This window comes from Odocoileus virginianus, chromosome 33 (assembly GCF_023699985.2).
Source record: "Odocoileus virginianus isolate 20LAN1187 ecotype Illinois chromosome 33, Ovbor_1.2, whole genome shotgun sequence".
Taxonomy (NCBI): domain Eukaryota; kingdom Metazoa; phylum Chordata; class Mammalia; order Artiodactyla; family Cervidae; genus Odocoileus; species Odocoileus virginianus.
The window spans coordinates 1,899,126-1,918,790 of NC_069706.1; the positions used below are offsets into that span (position 1 = coordinate 1,899,126).

At 63.2% G+C, this 19,665-nt stretch overlaps 2 protein-coding genes across 5 annotated transcripts; both read left to right on the forward strand.

Moving 5' to 3' along the window:
- The first annotated feature begins 9 nt into the window (after positions 1 to 9).
- TEDC2 (tubulin epsilon and delta complex 2) lies at positions 10 to 4,348 on the forward strand. 4 transcript variants are annotated; one of them, XM_070460836.1, is made up of 10 exons: positions 10 to 76; positions 157 to 255; positions 480 to 550; positions 648 to 1,050; positions 1,530 to 1,583; positions 2,134 to 2,230; positions 2,394 to 2,493; positions 2,586 to 2,687; positions 3,340 to 3,527; positions 3,781 to 4,348. In XM_070460836.1, exons 1-10 carry the CDS (start codon positions 51 to 53, stop codon positions 3,940 to 3,942), a joined length of 1,302 nt encoding a protein of 433 aa, XP_070316937.1. In that variant the 5' UTR covers positions 10 to 50; the 3' UTR covers positions 3,943 to 4,348. The 4 variants fall into 4 exon arrangements, with proteins under 4 accessions (XP_070316937.1, XP_070316935.1, XP_070316936.1 ...); XM_070460834.1 differs by having other exon boundaries at positions 3,340 to 3,872; XM_070460835.1 differs by having other exon boundaries at positions 3,343 to 3,872.
- A 4,797-nt stretch (positions 4,349 to 9,145) lies between these two features.
- Positions 9,146 to 12,803, forward strand: NTN3 (netrin 3). The gene is made up of 6 exons (XM_020897327.2): positions 9,146 to 10,087; positions 10,163 to 10,351; positions 10,443 to 10,592; positions 10,759 to 10,809; positions 10,945 to 11,019; positions 11,358 to 12,803. Exons 1-6 carry the CDS (start codon positions 9,160 to 9,162, stop codon positions 11,705 to 11,707), a joined length of 1,743 nt encoding a protein of 580 aa, XP_020752986.2. The 5' UTR covers positions 9,146 to 9,159; the 3' UTR covers positions 11,708 to 12,803.
- The last annotated feature ends 6,862 nt before the right edge of the window (positions 12,804 to 19,665 follow it).

The window sequence follows — 19,665 nt, forward strand, 5'->3', positions numbered from 1 at the left end:
GGGGCGGGATCTTCCGACGGCGGCAGATCGCGAAGATCCATATCGTTCGTATGCTGCCTGCGGAGTGCTCGCGCCGGTGAGTCCGGCGCTGCTGGGGGGGCGGGGGCGGGGGCGGGGGCCCGGCCGGGCGCTGAGCCTCCGGTGCTTCCCTCCCAGGCTGGTGGCCGAGCTGCGGGACGCCCTGGACTCCTGCGCCGAGCTACAACGGCAGCTGGAGCAGAGCCTGCGAGTCTCCCGGCGGCTGCTGCGGGCCTGGTACGCGACCCCGGGACCACCCGGCTAGGCAGCCCTCGGGCCGTCAGAACCCTGCTTGGAGCCCCGGGCCGGGAGGCCGGGCTCAGCGCTCACTTCCGAGTTGCGGGCTGCCAGTGCCCCCCGCTTTCCCGAGGCCCTGAGAACGGGGCGCCCGCTCCTAGGCCAGGCGATTATGGGGGTCTGTTGGGCCCTGGCCGTGCCACGGCTGCCCTGTGTCCTTGCAGGGAACCAGCCGAGACCCCGGCTCCGGAGCCAACCCCAGGGCCAGAAATTAATGAAGAGGCCCCGTCTTCAGGTAAACCTTAGTCCCCCACCTTCTGCAGGTGTCGTCCCTGGCCTGTCTTCTGGCTGGCAGTGATCAGGGGCCTCTACCTAACTCTCGGCTTTCACAGCATGCCCACCCAGCCCTCAGGACCTCAAGGAGCTGGAGCTTCTAACCCAGGCACTGGAGAAGGCAGTACGAGTGCGAAAAGGCCTCTCAAAGGCTGGAGAAGGAGTCAAGGCCCACAGCTTAAAGTCTGGGTCCACTTCCCCTGCCACCAGAGCCTCTGCCCCACCCAGCACCTCACACTGCGCTGGCAGCTGTGCACCAGGGACAAAACCCCCCAGAGGCATCCGCCACCCGTGGGTGCCCGCAAAGGATCTCCCTGGGCGCAGGCTTCTGTTGGTGGGAGATGGAGCCCATATGGGGAAGGGGGCCGGAGCCAACAAGCCTGAAGCAGGCCTCAGGGACCAGCAGATTATCCCCCAGGCTGCTCCTCCAGTTCCAGAAGCCTTTACACTCAAGGATAAGGGGTGAGTTCCCCAAAAGACATTCCCTGAAGGAACTACTGTCTCTGCCTGATCAAATCCTGGGCAGCTGCAGGAGGCTAGGTTTGGAATGACAGGGAGGGCCCAGCAGTGAGTGGGTGTGGGCCCGGGAAGCCCCGGAATGTCACCCCATGAGGCCCCAGCCCGGAAGCTGGTAGGTGGGACTGTTGGCTGTGATGGTGCCATGTTTGATGTGCTGGGGCCTGTCCCGCTCTCCTCCCTGGCTGTTCTGTGCCCCATGCACTTACCCACCCAGCCCGGGGGCTCCAGATGCGCTGGAGACGGCCTGGGTTTTGCTCTCCTCTCTGCCAGGCGGACCCCAACTGGGCTGGCTCCCGTGGTCACTCTGGAAGCCCGGTCTGAGGGGCGGGAGAGCCTCACCCCTCACTGGGCTCTGAGTGGGGAGTGGGGCCTGCAGCCCCCAGAGTGGGACAGAGCTGCCCTGAGCACCAGCTTCCCAACAGGGCCCTACTGCGGCTGCCAGAGGCCTTCAGGAAGGCGGCTTCCCGGAATGCCCGGTGAGGCTGGTGGGGGCACGGTGGGGGTGCGGGACCCCGGGAGGGGAGGGGGAGCCAGGGGAGTGGCAGTGGGGGGGGTGGGAGAGCAGGGAGGCGGAGGTTTGGCCCGCAGGCCCCTCTGCTTCCTTTCCTGGGCGGTGACACTCTCACATCAGGAAAGTCCGCCGCCCTAGGACTGCTCTCGCCGACCCAGCTCAGCCTCTCCACTGTGAGACCTTGAGCAGGGCGCCAGGTGGCCTCAGGCCCCAGGTTGTGGAAGTGTCATAGGGGTTAAGCCAGGTGGTGCGCAGGTGTACCCGCTGTGCCGGGTACGGAGCCAGCGCCCAGAGCTCTAGTTCCCAGTCAGTGCCAGCTTCTCTCCCCTTTTCCCTGGAATTCTCTCCTGGTATTTCCCCGAGTGGGTCGGCTCTGTCCCCCTTCCATGGGCAGTGTCCCCTCAGTTCCCTGGGCCCCTCCCCTGGGCCTTGCCTACCTCCCAGGGCCCCGGCCCGCTGGCTGGCATCATCACACGTTGCTCTCTGGTTTGCGGGCTGCCCATGTGTGCGTCCAGACTGTGGGCCCAGCTCAGCTCGATGCAGACCGGGGATTCTGTGGATGCTGCTGCTGCCACCGCCAAAACCCAGTTCCTCCAGAAAATGCAAACAGCCGTATCCTTGTGGGGGTGGGATCCTTGCAGAGGTGCTGGCTCTGAACCTGGTTCAGAGTGTGAGGAGGAGCCACTCCAGGAAGGGCCAAAGCCACCCTGGGACCCAGCCCTGGGGGAGAGCGGAGGGGCCCGCCTATGGGGGAGTTTCCCTGACCCGTGTGCAGGCAGGCCAGCCCGGCTCCAGGCTCAGCTCGGCAGAGGTGGGGCGCCTGCAGAAGGCCTGCTCACTGCTGAGGCTTCGAATGAGGGAGGAACTCACGGCAGGTTAGTGGGCCCCGAGTTGGGTCTCCAGTGGGACAGGGAGGGCTTCAGGACCCTCATGGACCTGGCCTGTGTCCCCCCCGGCTCTCGTGTAGACCCCAAGGACTGGACGCAGGAGTACCGCAGCCTGCTCACCCTGGAAGGGCTGCAGGCCCTGGTGGGGCAGTGTCTGCACAGGCTGCAGGAGCTGCGCTCAGGTGAGGCCTGCCCACCCGCCCCGCAACGCGAGCTGGACTGTGTGCGTGGGTGCCTGCTAAGTTGGGACCTTATGGACTGACTGTAGCCTGCCAGGCTCCTCTGTCCATGGGATTCTCCAGGCAGGGATACTGGAGTAGGTTGGCACTTCCTCCTCCAGGGGTCTTCCCAACCCAGGGATCTTAACCAAGTCTCCAGTGTCTCCTGCATTGCAGAAGGGTTCTTTAGCTCTGAACGACTGGGGAAACCTGGTCGGTGTCAAAGTCCTCCAGTAATAGGGCAGTGTGGGGACTTGAACAGCACCCCCAGGGGAGTGGAGGCAGGCAGGCACGCCCTTCCCATGTCCCCCACGGGATCCTGAGTGCTCAGTAGCCGTGCTGTGGAGCTGGCCAGTGCAGCACCCCCGCTCCAGCACCCCCCCCCGCCCACACACAGACCCCACCAGTCTAAGTAGGTTGTGCATTTATACACTTAGTGGGAAAGTTTCTTGTAAGAATCAGAGATCCTGGCACACACTTGGTGTTGCAAGAAAGAGTTGTTTGTGGACAGCAGGGCTTCACCCAGGAGGCAAGGGGGGACTTTACACCCCTAGCTGGAGCCTGGGAAGGAGGGCCCTGGCTGCTGCTCATGGGGTGGTGTCCCCTGTCCTTGCAGCAGTGGTGGAACAGCCACAGGGGCCGTGGCCTGAGGGGCCCCCCAGGGCCGCCTCACCCTGTGGAGGAGGCGCAGACCCAATGTGGAGCCCCCAGCTGCTTCTATACTCCAGCACCGAGGAGCTGCAGACCCTGGCGGCCCTCAGGCTGCGGGTAGCCATGCTGGACCAGCAGGTCCATCTGGAAAAGGTACTTCCAGACTCGGGGGCGTGGGTCACCGTGTGTTCAGGAGGCGTGGGCCATGGGGAGGACTCCAGGCTGAGCCTCTTGGTTCAGCCCCCAAGATCCACCAGGGAAGGAGTGGACGAGGGCACGTGTGAGTGTGCTGGAGCTTTGGGAGGCGGAGGGGGGACTGGAGCGTGGTGCCTCGACTCCTGCCCTAGATTGGGTCCCCTTAAGTGCACCAGGCCCCCCTGAGCCCTTGGCCCTCCTCACCCCCCAGGTCCTGATGGCTGAACTGCTCCCCCTGCTAAGCGAGCAGGAGCCCCTGGGGCGCCCCTGGCTGGCGCTGTGCCGGGCTGCGCACTGCCTGCTCTGTGAGGGGGGCCAGCGCTTCCTCACCGTCCTGCGAGATGAGCCTGCTGACCGACTGAGCCCTCCCTGAGGCCAGGCCCACCCCAGCCCCCAAACCCACAACAAGGCAGGCTGGCTCTGCCCCCAGCCCGACTGTTGGCAAGACCCCCCCTTCCTAGTAATTAAACGAATGGGCATCAAGGGCATTTTCACTGGTGCAGTGAGCGGGGGCCAGAGGAGCCTGTGCCCCCTTGGGAAGCAAGGTTTCCAGCCAGCGGGAACTGCCCCCGACTCTTCCTGGGGAACTTAGAGCCTTCCTCACATTTGCTGAACTTGCTGGTCAGGGTTTGGCTTTGCTTGGCCTTCCACCAGCTTGGGAGAAGAGCGGCTGTGGAGACTTTCTGAGCTACCTGCTTTCTCTTGCTGTACACTCACAAGCCGCTGTGTGACACCAAAAGTGCTTTAGAAACGTATTTTTAAATCATACCAAGGTGGGACTTGGTGCGTGTTTGCCTTTGTCTTCATGTTTTTTACTTACAGCACATATCAAGTATATTTACCAAGAACAGGCATACCCATTTTATACTGCAGGGAGGGGGCCGGGCCCCTCGAGGTGGGCTGCCCCGGGGCCTCACTGCTTGCTCTAGCCCTCGCACACCTGAAACCTCTCCCCACAAGCACCTGGCTGCATCCTGGGCTTACCCAAAGAGCAGAGAGCCAGTGTCCCCGCGGGCGGCACTCATGTCCACCCCCGCCCCCTGTGCTGTTGCTCTGGCTGCTCTGAGTCCCCCAGAATGAGTCCCCTTCGGGGAATGGGCCCATCACCCTTCCCTGCTGAAGGAACCACCGTTTCCTGGAAGGCAGGAAAGTGTAGAGGTCAAGATCGCCGCCTCTGGGTTTCCATCGGGACTCGTTCACTGCCGTGGACGTACCAGCATGATTCTTGAAGACTGCGTGTTGTCCCCAGGGCCATTCTGGGTGGTGGTTATCACCGCTGGGGTGAAGATGAGGATGGTGTTACAGGCTTCACAGCCCTGGGGCCTGAGGAGGGCTGCCAGGCGGTGGTGTCCCTTCCGTGAGGCTTTAGTGAGCACCTGTGTGAACCAAGCACAAGCCTCAGGGCTGGGCAGTGGCCCTCTGTGTGGACAGTGATGGGCGAGAATAGTAACACTGCTTCTGCTCAGGTGGCCGACAACTGGAGAAGGCCAGGTTTCCTGTGAGCCTGCTGAAGCACTGCAGGTGTGGGAGATGAACTGGATGATGCTGAAGCAGCCTTGGGGTGGCCCCACCCTGCAGGAGACTATTTGTAAAGGGCCCCACTGTTCAATAGGCCAGAAACCTTGGACATAGACTCCCAGGCCTTTGGGGCTGCTGGGGACCAGGTGACAGACCAAAGTAGGAAGGGGAAAATCGGAGGCCCTCACTGCACTGAGTGGCCCCCGGGGAGTGGAGCTCAAGGAGAGGGAGCAAGAGAGAGGGGCCTGGGGCACACCCACCCCCAGAGCTAGCTTCCAGGTGCTGGGATCTGGAGGAATCCTGTCTCCAGGGCGAGCTCCACCACCACCAGGGTACCAGCTGCTCCAGACTCGTTTCCATAGGAGGTGGTCTCCACCGCAGTTATCTCATCCACTGCTTCACTTCTTTACTGTGCACCTTACCCATTGGCAGGGGGGTGCTACTCCTCCGTCTCTAGCGGAGCCCAGATGGTTATTGACTCAGTGACCCACCTGTCCAGGGCCAGCCCTGCTGGCCGCTGTGGGCACCTGAGCCTTCACGGGCAGGGCGGTTCCAGCAGATAACGGCGGGGGGGCAGCGGTCTGAGTGGGTCCCAACACAAGGCCCCCCAGAGCCGGCAGACCCGCTCCAGGTCAGCGCCCGCCCACCCCATTCCACACCCCCGCCTGGAGGCGGCCGCGAAGACCTCCTGGCCCCTGCTGGCGTCACCGCCTCGCCGGCCAATCCGCTCCGAGGTGGCGGGGCGAGTGGGGCTGCAGGGAGCGCCCACATTCACCCAGAGTGCAGCCTCTGCATCGCAGGCATGAGCGCGGCCGATCCCCCGCTCGCGGCCGAGGCCCTCGAGCCCCCAGGGGCTCTCCGCGCCCTGCTCTTGGCCACCGGCGGCGCGGGGGGCTCCTGGCCGCGCTGCGTCCTGCCGTTCGGCGCCGTGGCTCTGCTGGCGGGCGCCGCCGCCACGGCCATCACCTTCTCGCTGCGCGGACCCCGCCTGGACCTGGCCCAGGGCTCGGCGCTGGCGGCGCTCGGCGCGGGCCTCGGGCTCCTGGCCGCAGCCTTCCTGTGCTGGCGCGCGCGGCGGCGGCGGCGGCAGAGGGCCGGGCGCGGGGGGCGGCGAGAGCCGGGGGCGCCCTGAGCCCGCGCGCCAAGCCGCGTCCCCTGCGAGATCATGGCCAGCCGGCGCCTCCTCCCTGCCGACCTCGCCTGGGCCCGGCTGGCGCAGTGCCGCGCGCGTCGCGGAAGCCTCCTCGCCAGACGCCGTCCCCAAAGCGTTCCGTTCTGACCCCTCAGGAGGCCCGAACTGTGGGGGCTTCGAGCCACTTCCCTCCCCTCCCCCGACTCGGCTCTGCTCCTCTCGCACCCGTCTCCGCCCAGGGCTGCTTTTCAGCGTCTCGCTTGGCGCGCAGAGCGGGCCTGGGCGCGGCCCGCGGGGCGCAAGGCGGCTTCGGCCGGGGACTCGGCGTGGCTACCCACCTCCGGGCGAGGCACAGTGTGCTGTGTCCCCCTCCCCTAGCTGTCTTTCTTCCCCGCTGGTGTGGAAGCCCCTCGGGGTAAAATAAGCGCTCAATAAATGTTTGCGCTATAAATGAACAAGTGGTGGCTTGCAAGCGTCTGGTGGGACCGTAGGCAGTGAGTTAAGTGGGGAATATTTGATCAGTTGGCCCTTTAAGGGAAAAACCCCAGCCCCTTGAGGCCTTTCGGGACCCTAGATGGGTACCCAAAGCTCACAGCTAGGGGCTGCCCCTCTGTGTGAGGGCAGGGGTGGGAGGACTGCAGGTGGGGGCAGAGGCCGGGCCTCTTCCAAGGTGGCAGGTTGGGGGCAGGGCCAGCAGAGAGGCGCAGAGCGTGAGAGGCCCCAGTCTGGGACGGACAGATGGCTGAGTCCACGAGGAGCGCTGATGCTGGCTGGAGGGCTGTGGGGAAGGCCCTCCCTAGCTCCCCTCACGCCATCTGCCGGGGCTGCCCCAGGGCCAGGAGAGAATGAATACCTCCTGGGAAGAGCCAGCCCCACAACCTCCTCCCTGGGGGGCTAATGGCGCAGTGACCCTCTGGCAGGAGGCCCTTCCTGCTGACCCCGTGAACACTCTTCAGGCTGTGCCCTGGGGGTTTCCAGCCACACCAGAGGCCACCAGCTGTTCTGCCTACCCTACCCCCACCTCACCGGGAGGCTGTGCAGCACACAAAGCCTGCAGGGCTGGGCGAGGGGAGCTGCTCCCCACTTTCCTCCTTCCAGGCAGGAGTCCTGAAGTTCAGACAGCCAGGCTTTCCCTGGAGGCTTGTCTCAGGCCCCCGGGAAGCACTGTCTTGGGCCTAGGCCTTTCTCCCCACCGTGGCTAGCTCTGTGCTTGTAACAGTCCCCGCAGGATCAATCCCCACATAACCCCAATCCCCACACAATCCCACACAACCCCAACTCCCACCAGGGCCCCCCATCCCAGATGGGTTTGGGGTGATGATAAGAAGAACCTTGAAGAGAATGGTTGGGAAGGCGCTCCTTCTGCACCCGACCCATCCCAGAGCAGAAACATGCGCCGTGCCAGCTCTCTCATTCGTGCCTCGCTGTTGTAAGGGGCATGTTCTTTATTGGGAAGTTGAGGGACGACCCCAGTGCCATTGTCATCGCTCCCCACCCCCACATTTGAGCTGCTCAGGCCTGGTAAAGGACCCCACCAGAGAGTGCCAGTCACCGCAGGTGGCCCAGCGCCCTGTCTTCCTGCTGCTGCTCCTCGAAGGTGCATCCTTCAGTATCTGTAACACAGGATTCTGCTTCTGTCCATCCTCTTCTGTCCTTGCAGTGTCTCTGGCCCAGCTGAGGGTGGCAGCCCCGCCTCACAGACACACCCCGAGCTGTCGCCACTGACAGCTGGCCTGGCCTGGGGTCAGCCTCCCATGTGGAACTTCAGGCCTCAGAGATGCTCCCCGGCAGACATACTCCAGTGTTCCTGCCCCCTCCGCGGGGGGCTGCCCCTTCCTGGGTCGCTTTGCCCTGACTCAGGTCTGTTGAGGTCCTATGAGGCTCAGGAAATCCCAACAGCAAAGGGGAAATAATAGGCATCTGGCTGATGAGGAAATTGAGGCTTGGGCAGGTTGAGGACTGGAAACCACACAACTAGAAACTGGAGCAGTGTGGATTCGAAATCAGACCTGGCCCCAATCCTGAATTCTTTCTGCTGGAGCAGACTGCTGCTTTGGGGACACCCCACAACTACCAGCCCAGCCTGGCTCCCTTGGCCCCAAGTGTGCCCTGTAGGGACCCAGGCAAGCATCCCGGACCCAGTCTTCAGCTCCAGGGCCCTGCGTGCCCCAGGTGCCCGAGGGAGGAAGCGCCGGACCCCCGCCCAGCACGTGGCACAACCCCAGGAGCAATCAGAGCCTGGCTTCGGGCCGGGGGCCGGCTGGGTGGTCCCCCACGGGCTGCGTGGCGGGGCCACCCGCTCCAGCCCCCTCCCGCCAGCACATTCCTGGCTCCGCGGCCCCTCCCCCGGCTCCAGGGCCTCCCAGCCCCCTCCCCCGCTGGCCCGGCCAGCGTCTGAATCTGCTTCTGATTCCGGCTCTGCCGACGCGGCCCCCTCCTCTCCCCTCCCTCCTTCCCGGCCGAGCAGCCCCGCCCCCGGCTGGGCCCAGGCTGGAGCCCGCTGCGCCCCCCACCCCCTCTTGGCACAGCTCGCCCGCCCTCGCTGCAGCCGGGAGGAGGCGGCAGCCTGGGCGCCCCAGGCCCCGCCCGCCCTCGGCCCGTCCCGGGAGGCCGGGAGACCTGCTCGACCCGGCCCTCGGTGGGTGAGTGGGAGCGGCGGGCGGCGGGTGGGGCCTCTGCGGGCAGAGGCGCCGAGGGCGGGGGCGACTCCTGTCAACGCTCCAGGCCCCGCGGGAGGACGCGCGGGCGTCCCCGCTACTCCGCTCGGCCCGGAGCGTGCCCGCAGCGGCGCCCACCTCTGGGCCCCGATTGGGGCCGCCCGGGGGCTCTGGTGGCTCGGCACCCCGGGCCTGCGGGCAGAGCCTCGGACCGGGCTCTCTCTCTCCCGAGGGCAGCGACGTGGGGCCCCGGCCGGCCGGCTGACCCCCGGCGGCTCCGGTCATGCCGGGCTGGCCCTGGGGGCTGCTGCTGACCGCGGGCACGCTCTCGGCCGCGCTGAGCCCGGGGCCGCCGGCGCCCGCCGACCCCTGCCATGACGACGGGGGCGCGCCCCGCGGCTGCGTGCCGGGCCTGGTGAACGCGGCCTTGGGCCGCGAGGTGCTGGCCTCCAGCACGTGCGGGCGGCCGGCCACGCGGGCCTGCGACGCTTTGGACCCGCGGCGGGCACACCCCGCCGCCCTCCTGACCTCTGCAGGCGGCACCGCCAATCCAGTGTGCTGGCGCTCGGACTCGCTGACGCAGGTGCCCCACAACGTGACCCTCACAGTGCCCCTTGGCAAGGCTTTTGAGCTGGTGTTCGTGAGCCTGCGCTTCTGCTCGGCACCCCCCACCTCCCTGGCCCTGCTCAAGTCGCAGGACCACGGCCGCAGCTGGACCCCACTCGGCTTCTTCTCCTCCCACTGTGGCCTGGACTTCGGCCGCCTGCCTGCCCCTGCCGATGGCCCAGCTGGCCCGGGGCCCGAAGCCCTGTGCTTCCCTGCGCCCCAGGCCCAGCCCGATGGTGGTGGACTGCTGGCCTTCAGCGTGCAGGACGGCAGCCCGCCAGGCCTGGATCTGGACAGCAGCCCAGTGCTCCAAGACTGGGTGACCGCCACGGACATTCAAGTAGTGCTCACAAGGCCTGCCGTGCTGGGAAACACCAGGGGCTCCACCGCCACTGCCCCTTACTCTTACTCAGCCACTGAGCTCCAGGTGGGTGGGCGCTGCAAGTGCAATGGGCACGCGTCCAGGTGCCTGCTGGACCCCCAGGGCCACCTGACCTGCGACTGCCGGCACGGCACCGAGGGCCCGGACTGCAGCCGCTGCAAGCCCTTCTACTGCGACAGGCCGTGGCAGCGGGCCACCACCCGGGAAGCCCATGCCTGCCTTGGTGAGGCCTTGGTTGGAGGGTGGCCTGGGGATCTGAAACCCGGCCGGCCTATCCCTGATCCACCCTTCCCTGCAGCTTGCTCCTGCAATGGCCATGCTCGCCGCTGCCGCTTCAACATGGAGCTGTACCGACTGTCTGGCCGCCGCAGTGGCGGTGTCTGCCTCAACTGCCGGCACAATACCGCGGGCCGGCACTGCCACTACTGCCGGGAGGGCTTTTACCGAGACCCTGGCCGTGCCCTGAGTGACCGCCGTGCCTGTAGGGGTGAGCCTTCAACCAGCCACCTACACGCCTCACCCTCCCAGGGTTTCCCCAACCCCAGATGGGCTTCTGACCATCCCACTTCTGTCCTCAGCCTGTGACTGTCACCCTGTTGGTGCTGCTGGCAAAACCTGCAACCAGACCACCGGCCAGTGTCCCTGCAAGGATGGTGTCACTGGCCTCACCTGCAACCGCTGTGCCCCTGGCTTCCAGCAGAGCCGCTCTCCAGTGGCACCCTGCGTTAGTGAGTGACGGTGCCCTGCTTGGACCACCTCGGCAGAGGTCACCCCAGCTCCGAGCTGCTGCCTACCTGGGCCCCGCAGATCCCTGGCTCCCCTCAACTGTCCCCTGAGCCCTGCAGATCCCCTGGCCCCCCTCAAATGCAGTGTATTATCCTGTCCTCCCCACAGAGACGCCTGTCCCTGGACCCGCTGAGGAGAGCAGTCCTGTGGAGCCCCAGGGTGAGCAGAGGTCCCAGAGGGGCATGTCCTTGGGGAGAAGGGGCGGTGGTTTCCCGAAGGGCCCGAGGAGAGAGTGGGAGGAGGAGGGAAGGAGATGGGGATCTGTGCCAACCTCCTCTTGCGCCCTCCTCCCAGACTGCGACTTGCACTGCAAACCCGCCCGTGGCAGCTACCGCATCAGCCTGAAGAAGTTCTGCAGGAAGGACTACGGTAGGCCGCCCTCTGGCCTCCCACCCTCAGGCTTCCTGCCCGACCCCCGCCCCTCCTCACCTTGCCCTCCCTACTCTCCCTCTGGAGGTCCTGACCCTCGCTGGACCCTAAGGCCATTCCCCCGGTCCCTCAGCTCCTCCGCGATCGCTGGCCCCGCCCTGCCAGCCCCCGGGGCCTCTCGGTGCTTCCGGTGCGGCGTGTCCGCTTTGTGTCCCGCCTCCGCGCCCCCCACCCGCACGCACACTTACCCGCACCCTGGGTGGCGCTCTGTGCGCCTCGGCTCCGGCCCCCTCCAGGCCCCGCCCCGCCTGACCCCGCCCCTCTCGCCTCCCCCGCAGCGGTGCAGGTGGCGGTGGGCGCGCGCGGCGAGGCGCATGGCTCCTGGACGCGCTTCCCGGTGGCCGTACTCGCCGTGTTCCGGAGCGGCGAGGAGCGCGCCCGGCGCGGGAGCAGCGCGCTGTGGGTGCCGGCGCGGGACGCCGCCTGCGGCTGCCCCCGCCTACTGCCGGGCCGCCGCTACCTGCTGCTGGGGGGCGGGCCGGGGGCCGCGGTCGGGGACCCCGGGGGCCGGGGGCCGGGGCTCAGCGCCGCCCGCGGGAGCCTCGTGTTGCCCTGGCGGGATGCGTGGACGAGACGCCTTCGGAGGCTGCAGCGGCGCGAGCGGCGGGGGCGCTGTGGGGCTGCCTGAGCCCGCGGGCCGGGCGGGGCGCTCCCCACTCATCAAGGCTCACCTTCGTCCAGTGCATACGCCTGACGAGAAGTCTTTGATCGCGTCGCGCGCGCCGCCCCTCTGGGCCCCCGCCCCGCGCCTCCCCCGGTGCCCCGAGCGCCTGTCCAGGAGGGGTGAGCGACGCAGCGACACCCACGCCCCAACACGGAGGGGTGTGGTAGCCCCGAAAAGCGGTTTCGAGCCCTCCTTGGGCAGTTGTCATCCAAAGGACCCCATGGCCCCCCACCTTCGAGCTATCTACCTCCTCCAGGGGGGCAACACGATGCCCCAGAGTGCTGTGAACCCCCTGCGAACACCTCAGGGGCCTCAGTGATACACACCCCCAGCCCCGCGGGTCCGTGGTTCCTCAGCGTTCCCGCGTTCCTGAGGCACTGACACCGCCCCCCCCCCCAAAGTTATGCACCCCCTTCTGATGCCAGGACCCATAGAGCTCTGAGAGCACCCCAAGGACCGCCGAGACGCCACCTCCTCGGACTCTGATTTCCCGGAGAGCGCCCCGACGCCCCGAGAGACGGTGCGGCCGCCAGAGACGCCGGTTGCCCGTCCTCGTCAGGACCGGCGGGGGGCGCCATGACTCCTCCCCCAGGGGCTGAGGCGGCGGCGGCGGCGGCGGCGGCCTCGGGCTCCCGTCACTCCTGCCGGCGGGGCGTCCGCGTCCCTGTCCGCGGTGACTCTGTTCGGCCTTTTCTGGCCCATTGTGTCCGTGTCTCTTGTCCCCGTCCGGCTGTCTCTCTCGACCCGGGTCTCCCGGCTCCTTCCCTCAGGACTCGCCCGGAGGCTCCCCCCCGCCTGCCCCCCCCCGGCAGCCCGGACGTCTTGCCCACAAACGGGCGCGCGTTCGCAGGCCGGCCCGGCGCGACCGCTACCCCGGCGGGCACCACCCCTGCCCCGGACTCCGGATGCCCCCGCCTTGCCGGCGCCTGGGCGCGGCGGACAGCCACTGCCGCGCGCGCACCCCCTCGCCTCGCGCCGGGCCGGGTACGGAGCCGGCGCATGCTCCGGCCGCTCGGCCCGGGCTGTCAGCGCGCATGCCCGGAGCCGCGGCCTCGGAGCCCCGCGGGCGCCGCGGGTGGGCAGCCGGCGCCGAGGCTCGGCGGGGGCGGGGCCGCGCGCGCGCGTGCGCAGACGCGCCGGCGCCGGGGCGCGCGGCGAGCTGAAGAGAAAGCGGCGCGGCGGGCGGAGGTGGGCTCGCGGCCGGCGCCGCAGGAGGTTAGGTAGGTCTGCGGCGGGGCCGGCCGGCTGGCGGGTGGGCGCGGAGGGCGCGGGGGCCGTGGGGGCGGGGAACCGGCTGTCACCGCGGCTCAGGCGTGCTGACCGAGGGGCGCGCGGGGGCCGGCCGCGGCGCGGGTTGGGGTTCCGGGGCCCGCGGCCGGCGCTGCCCACTGCCCCCAGCGCTGCGCCGCGTCCCGAGCGCCCGGCGGGGCGCGACGTGGGGCCAGAGCCGGCCTGGGCCCCGTGCGGGACCCCCATCCCGGGGGTCGCGCGGGCGCCTCTCGCCAGGCGCTGGCGGTCCGGCGGGCGGCTCCGGCGAGGGGGAGGTGGGAATGAGCTGGCTCTGGGGTACTCCTTCCTCGGGCGCTTTCGGGCTCTGCGGGGTGGGAAATCCTCTTATGGATTCGAAACTGCAACAGATTCTATGATAACGCTCTGTCTTGGAAGACCTGCAAACTGCTCCCGTCCCCACCCTCCGCTTGCCCCAGGTTGGCACCCCGCCCGCCTGCCGCCTAGGTATCTACGCAGCCTCTGAGCCCTGCCTCGCGGGTCTGGGGTGACTTGTACCTTCGGGTGGCCGCCGGGCTGTGCCGGGGACAAAAGCGTTTATTTCCACAGGGCCCCTGGGCACTGTACTCCTCAGCCTTGAGAAAGCACAGCTGGAGGTCAAGGATGGGCCTGGAGAGGTCAAGGTCCTCTCCCAGGAAGGGTGCTGGTGGCCTGGTGGCCTTATTTGGTAGGGGACACTTGCTCAGTAGGGAGCACTGGGCCTCCTGGATCACCGCCTGCTGCGTTGACATTAAAGGCCAGAGGCAGTGTGAGCACCCACTGGGCTAGGTGAAGGCGTGGGTTGACTGTTAGGATAGCGGTGTGCCTGGGAGGCACAGTCCCCACCTCACGTGGCTGCTGCTGTGATGCTGATCTTGAGATCTTTGGCCAGCTGCTTATTCGTAGTGAGGAGTCTTGTCTGCCTTTCCAGGGCCAGTAGAAGCACTTGCAAGTGATTTTTCTTATTTCTCTGTATGTTTGCTCTGACATCAACAGGAACTTGCAGACAATTACAGGAGGGGAAAAAAATTCCATTATTTGACAGGAATAGTGGTTTCCCCTACTTAAATGTGGGGGCTCCCCTCCATCTTCTTGCCACAGCACATAGTAGCCACCTCTGAACATTTACCTAATTGTCTTGAAGATAGGTGTGTTGGTTCTTTTCTTTTTAAGGGATCCAGGCTGGAAGAAACAAACCAAGGTAAGAAAAGATCAAGAAATCTCACAAAGGTATTACAGTTACCATTTCTGAACAGTGCTATAACCTCCAGCATGTGCTTTCTTTATCCTGAAGGTTGTTCCTCATTTAATCTTCTCAGCTCTTAGCTAAAGCCTGTAGGAGCAGTGCTTATTCAGGATCCAGTGCTTTGTTTAGAAACTAGTCTCTCCCTGTGAACAGAGCTGAGCCAAGTCACAGTCCTCTCTGCTCCTTCATTGCGTCACAGAGAATGGTGAAATGAACTCGGTGCTAAAACGAGTGCACTAGTTTTCATCTGGGTGAACGGTGACCTTCAGGGTATGTAGAAGTAATCTAGTTATTTAGGCCGGCTTTTAATAATGAGGACAGAATTCACCTCCTGGATTTGCAAGTTCACCTGCAGGTGAGCTGTGCTAGCTGTCAGTGACCACGCCTGCCAGGACTGTCCAGCCGGCCAAGTGACCTTGGGCACACCATGTTGCTCCCAAGTCTCGTTGCAGTCTGAGCCGATCTCAGAAGACATATTTAAGTGTTTGCTTTTAGATGGTTTCTGGCTTGAAGTACATAAGGACAATAAGCAGGTTATAAAAAAGCACTTAACATTGACCCTGTTCAATGTTTTACCTGTTTGAGCATACCTTCTCTGTTATGACAACTCTGTGCAGGGAAGAAAGAAAGCCTTTTTAACTCAAAGCAGCAGTTTCAGTGGCTGTTTCAAGTGTCACTTTCCAAATGGAGATAATATCAAAGAAGCAGTACCTTGGGCTTTTCACTAAAGACCAACCTAAATTCATTATTTGACGATTTTCATTGTTCTTTCAACACAAATTTGTCCAAGTCATACTTCACGTGATGAGGACTTGTGCCCCGTGCTCTGCAGCTCCAGAGTTGAGTGAGCCTGTGCCCTTGAGATTGGGGTGCAGTGAGGAGACAGGTCAGTGAGCTGTGGTGCAGCGGGCGGCACTCCCCCTGAGGTGGGCTGAGCTTGCTGTGGGCACAGGGGGTGGAGTCCAGCTGGCCTTTGGTGGTGGCTCCTGAGAAGCACTTAAATTAAATTTTGAACATCAGGGAATTCCCTGGCTGTCCAGTGGTTAGGACTCTGGGTTCTCACTGTCAAGGGCATGGGTTCAGTCCCTGGTCAGGGAACTAAGATCCTACAAGTCATGTGGTATAGAAAAAAAAAAAAAAAAATTTTTTTTTTTTTAAAGAACAACCACGTGAGGGAGCGCCTTCTTGGCTAAGGGACAGTGTGTGAACTACCAGGGCAGTCTCCTGGCTGTTGGAAATAGGGCAGTGGGTAGCACTGGTATTTGGGGTGAGGAAAGGGAGATGGAGTTAGGGAGCTAAGCTGCTGGCTGTCAGGAGAGCCATGAGTACCAGTCCCCAGTTTGCATTTTGCCCTGAGAGCAGTGGGGAGCCACTCGGGGATCTTGGGTTTGTGAGTGACTGGTTAGATTGTGCCCTCATGAGTGACTTGGGGTGGGTTGGTGCGAGGCTACAGTGGGTCGGGGTGGTTAACAGAACACCAGAAGGCCCAGCACCAAGGAAGGGCCTTGGGAACAAAAGAAAGAGCAAGACCACACGACAGGGGGCCGCGGGGACGGGAAGGCCCAGGGATGGAGGAGGACTTCGGGAACGCTCTGCAGCCGGGTGACTTGGCAGGCCCGGCTGCACTGTGTGCTGGAAGGGACAGGCCTGGAGTGGGTGACGGCGGGTGGTGTGGAGAGGCTGAGCTGAGAGTCCTCAACAGCTCCTCGGTAGAGACTGCTCTGGAGCCGTGAGCGCTCCTTCCTGCGTGGGCACTGAAGCCAGGGTGTGGGGTGTGCCTTCCCAGGAGTGTGTGTGGGGTGAGAGAAAGAAGACTGACCCTGGAGAGGCCTGATGCTTCACGTCCGTAGGACAGAATAGATAAGGTAACAAAAATCTGATTGATTACCTCCTGCCTTTTGAGGGGATGGGGGCAAGATAGTGAGCTTCTTGTATCTGTCACAGAGCCTCAGGTTGTTGGTTAAACAGCAAAATGTAAGATACCAAAAGTGCAAAATCACAGAATTGATTCCCCGGGCCTTCCTGTCAAATGTGTTTGTTTGCCTTTCAAGAAAGTTCCAGATTGTCACTCAGCTCAAAGGACCTCATTCTCCTCCAGCCTTAGGGTTGGTCCTTTCAGCAAGTTCTCATCACTAGATCTCTGGAAAGAGACCTCCTCAGATCCAGAGAGGGATCCAAGAACTCTCTGGGTCCTCTCGCTCTCCTCCCGGGACCCGTTTCTGTGTAGTGCCTCAGTGTTAGAGTTGATGGGACTTTGGAAGGACCGTTGAGGATACAGAGGCCAAGTGTGTAGTGCTTCCTCCCAAGCTTGTCCCCACACTGAGGGGCCGCCAGGAGAGAGTAAGGAAAGGCTGGCGTTGCACCAGGAGCTCCTCTGCCCACAGGAGGCGCAGGGCCCCACAGGGCTGTCTGGTCTCTGGAGGAGTGCTGTTAACAGTGACCTTCGCCTCTTATGGAACCTGCTCACAGAGAGGCACAGGAGACAAGCTCTCCTTCTGCCCTGTGCAGTCCTGGTCCCCTGCCTCGCTCTTGGACCTTAGCCGTTTCCCCTGGATATTGCCCACGGAGCTGCTGGCAGGGGTCACGTGTGAGCAGTCATGCTTTCTTCCTCCAGCCCGCCCAGGCTGCACTCTCCTCTTACAGGCCATTGAGAAGCCACTACACATGGCTTGGCCTGTTTCACATAACCTGAAACTGTGTGTCCACCTAATCGTTACACAATTTTAATTGGATACCAGTTGTTTGCTGGTGGGTGATTCTGTTACCAATAAAAGCCCTTTCGCTGCATAGCATTCTAAATGAAGCTCAGTTACCTGAGTCCCACCAAGAGCTCTCCTGGCTTCTGTCCCTTCAGCCTTCCCTTGAATTCGTTTGTCCTCATTCCTTGATTACCCTCTGTAATTCCTTTCTTAGCAGGCGTGGTTCCCGCCTTCCTGTCTTCCTAAATTTGTGGGCCTTAGAGGGAGCCATAGGTGTGTGTTCACTCCACCTGCCTCTGGTTTCTTTCCCTGCCTCCCTGGGTCGTCTCCTCCCCCACCTCCCAGCATACAGGCGCGCACTCCTTTCTCAGTAGCCCGTTGAAGCCAGGCCCTGTGGCTTCTTGGAGCCAATGAAGCTGGACTGTAGAAGTGTCTTTGAATATGAGCCATGAATGACACTCACTGGCCCCAAGCAGCTGTGCTCTCCAGGGCTGTTTCTGCTGCTTCCTGGGTGCAGGCCGCCTCAGCCTTCAGGATCTAGGCCAGGTGGGTGCTGGCGGGGCAAGGCTTCCAGGCCCCTCTTTCCTCATGGGCTGGGGGCCCAGACACCCTGTGCTTCTTCCTCGCAGCATCCGCACCTGAGTTGGTAGGGTCAGTACACCATGTCCCCACATCCTGAAGCTCGCTGAGCAGTGGGGTGGCCTTGCATCCTCGTGTTCCAGCACTCAGCACAGTGGCATTCAGAAAGCGTCTCGAATGCCTGTTGAAATGATTCAGCCTGCAAGATTCCCTCTCAGCCCACTCTGCAGTCACGCCTGAAGATGCTTGCCGAGAGCCTGCTGTGTGCCCAGCCTTCTGAGGCACGCCTGTCACCGGCGCCTTGCTTGGAATTCAGACCAGTCAGGATTCTAGCTTCTGACAGCTGGGCTTCCTCCTTCTGGTTCTCATTCCCTGCAGCTAGCTGGTTTCTCCTGTGCCCTTGAGGGGTGTTTTCCCAGACCTACTGCTGGGAGGACCTTTTAAACTCAGAAGATAAAGATCCTGAATTAGCGGAGCCCCATTGCAATCCCAGCCATCTGTGGGTAGACCAAACCAGCGGCTTGCTTGAAGGAAATTGGTTCCTCAACTAGGGATCAGACCTGGGTCAGGGCAGTGAAAGCACAGAGTCTCAGTCACTGGACCACTAGGGAATTCCTCGCAGGGAACCTTTTTGAGTGGCTAATACCATTAGGACTTTACCCTGCTCAGGTCCCATCTTTAGGCTCAGGTGCCACCGCTAAGACCTGCATTTGAAATTCCGACCAGTACTAGCAGGTGGGCCAGCCAGCTGGCCTGCGGTGCTGTGACTAATGCCTCCTCAGTGGCCACACCCGTTTACGCCTGGCGCGTGCCCTCCATTGTGTGCCATCCGCCAAGGGCCCCTATCGGGTTCCCGGTAGCTGGCACTCAGTGTGGAATGCCAGCTGCCACTAATATTTGAAAAATTCCCTATGCTGCTTTAGGGCTGAGGCAGAACCCAGCTTGCCATCTCATCACATGAGGATGCCTGCTGGGAAGTGTACATAGCTAGAACAGACAAGTTGCCGGATGGCCCCTGTGGTTGAGAGTTAAGCTTCCTTCTCGGGCCCAAGTGGTCTGGGATTTTCCTGAGTCTCCATCTGTTTCCTTCTCTGTTTCCTCCTCCTTGGGCGCACCAAGTGGGGTGTGAGGCGCCGGGCTCCAAGTCACAGCAGGGAAGAAGGGCTGGACTCATAAGCAGGTCATCACAGGCGTGCCAAGTTCAGACAGATCCGGAGGAGGTGTGGAGGTCAGTCCTGCCTGCAGGGTCAGGAGTCTGGAAGGGCCGGTGAAGGAGGGCGCATTTGAAGCAGATTCGCCTGAGAGGAGAAGGAAGAACCAGCGTGTCCTAGCTTTCCCCCTTCCCACTGTCAAGACTCCTGAAGCTGCCATTGGAGGGCAGGTAGGGTCAAATGCTGAAGGGGGCAGGGCCAGTGGACGGACGTGAGGGGGTTTCATGGGGAGAGCAGGGCAGAGCTGTTTGGGAGTCAGAGCTAGCTGCCTTTCACAGGGAGTGTGTGAAAGTTGGGAGGTTTCAGCAAAACACTTGGAGGTATGGGACCTGAGAAATCTAGGCTTAGAAGAGGATGGATGTGCGCACTCAGTCATGTCTGACTCTTTGCGACCCCAGGGACTGTAGCCCACCAGGCTTCTCTGTCCATGGGGTTTTCCAGGCAAGAAGACTGGAGTGGGTTGCCATTTCCTCCTCGAGGCAGTCTTCCTGACCCAGGGATTAAACCTGAGTCTCTTGCATTGCAAGTGGATTCTTTACCACTGGGCCCTCAGGGAAGCTGGGAAGAGGATGGACTTCTGCAAAAGGAACATTTGAGGGACAGGAGCAGCAGCCGCCAGAGAGGAGGAGACAGATGGGAGGGAGGGGTTTCGGGAGGCCTGGGGGAGGAGAACTGAGCGCAGTGGTGGGGTCAGCTGTGTGTGTCAGAGAGATAAGAGCTCAGAAGTGTCTGTTAGGTCGGGCAGCCAGGCAGTAAAGGCATCGAGGGCAAGGGCGGAGACGCTGCAGAAGAGACTTCTGCTCTCCTCAGAAGTTTGACTGGGGAGAAAAGAAAGAGGACTGGCGTAGCTCAAGGGGAGTGTTGGATGCTGTGGCTGGGGTTGAGGGCCTGGCTAACCAGAGAAGGAGCATTAGAGATGCA

Excerpts from the sequence above, each read along its gene's own strand:
- TEDC2 (XM_070460834.1), top strand. The coding sequence starts at position 51 with ATGCTGCCTGCGGAGTGCTCGCGCCG. Across the intron at positions 1,051-1,529 it reads TTTACACTCAAGGATAAGGG|GGCCCTACTGCGGCTGCCAG; the intron begins GTGAGTTCCCCA and ends GCTTCCCAACAG. Across the intron at positions 2,231-2,393 it reads TCCAGAAAATGCAAACAGCC|GCAGGCCAGCCCGGCTCCAG; the intron begins GTATCCTTGTGG and ends ACCCGTGTGCAG.
- NTN3 (XM_020897327.2), top strand. The coding sequence starts at position 9,160 with ATGCCGGGCTGGCCCTGGGGGCTGCTGCTGACCGCGGGCACGCTCTCG. Across the intron at positions 10,088-10,162 it reads GGAAGCCCATGCCTGCCTTG|CTTGCTCCTGCAATGGCCAT; the intron begins GTGAGGCCTTGG and ends CCTTCCCTGCAG. Across the intron at positions 10,593-10,758 it reads TCCAGTGGCACCCTGCGTTA|AGACGCCTGTCCCTGGACCC; the intron begins GTGAGTGACGGT and ends TCCTCCCCACAG.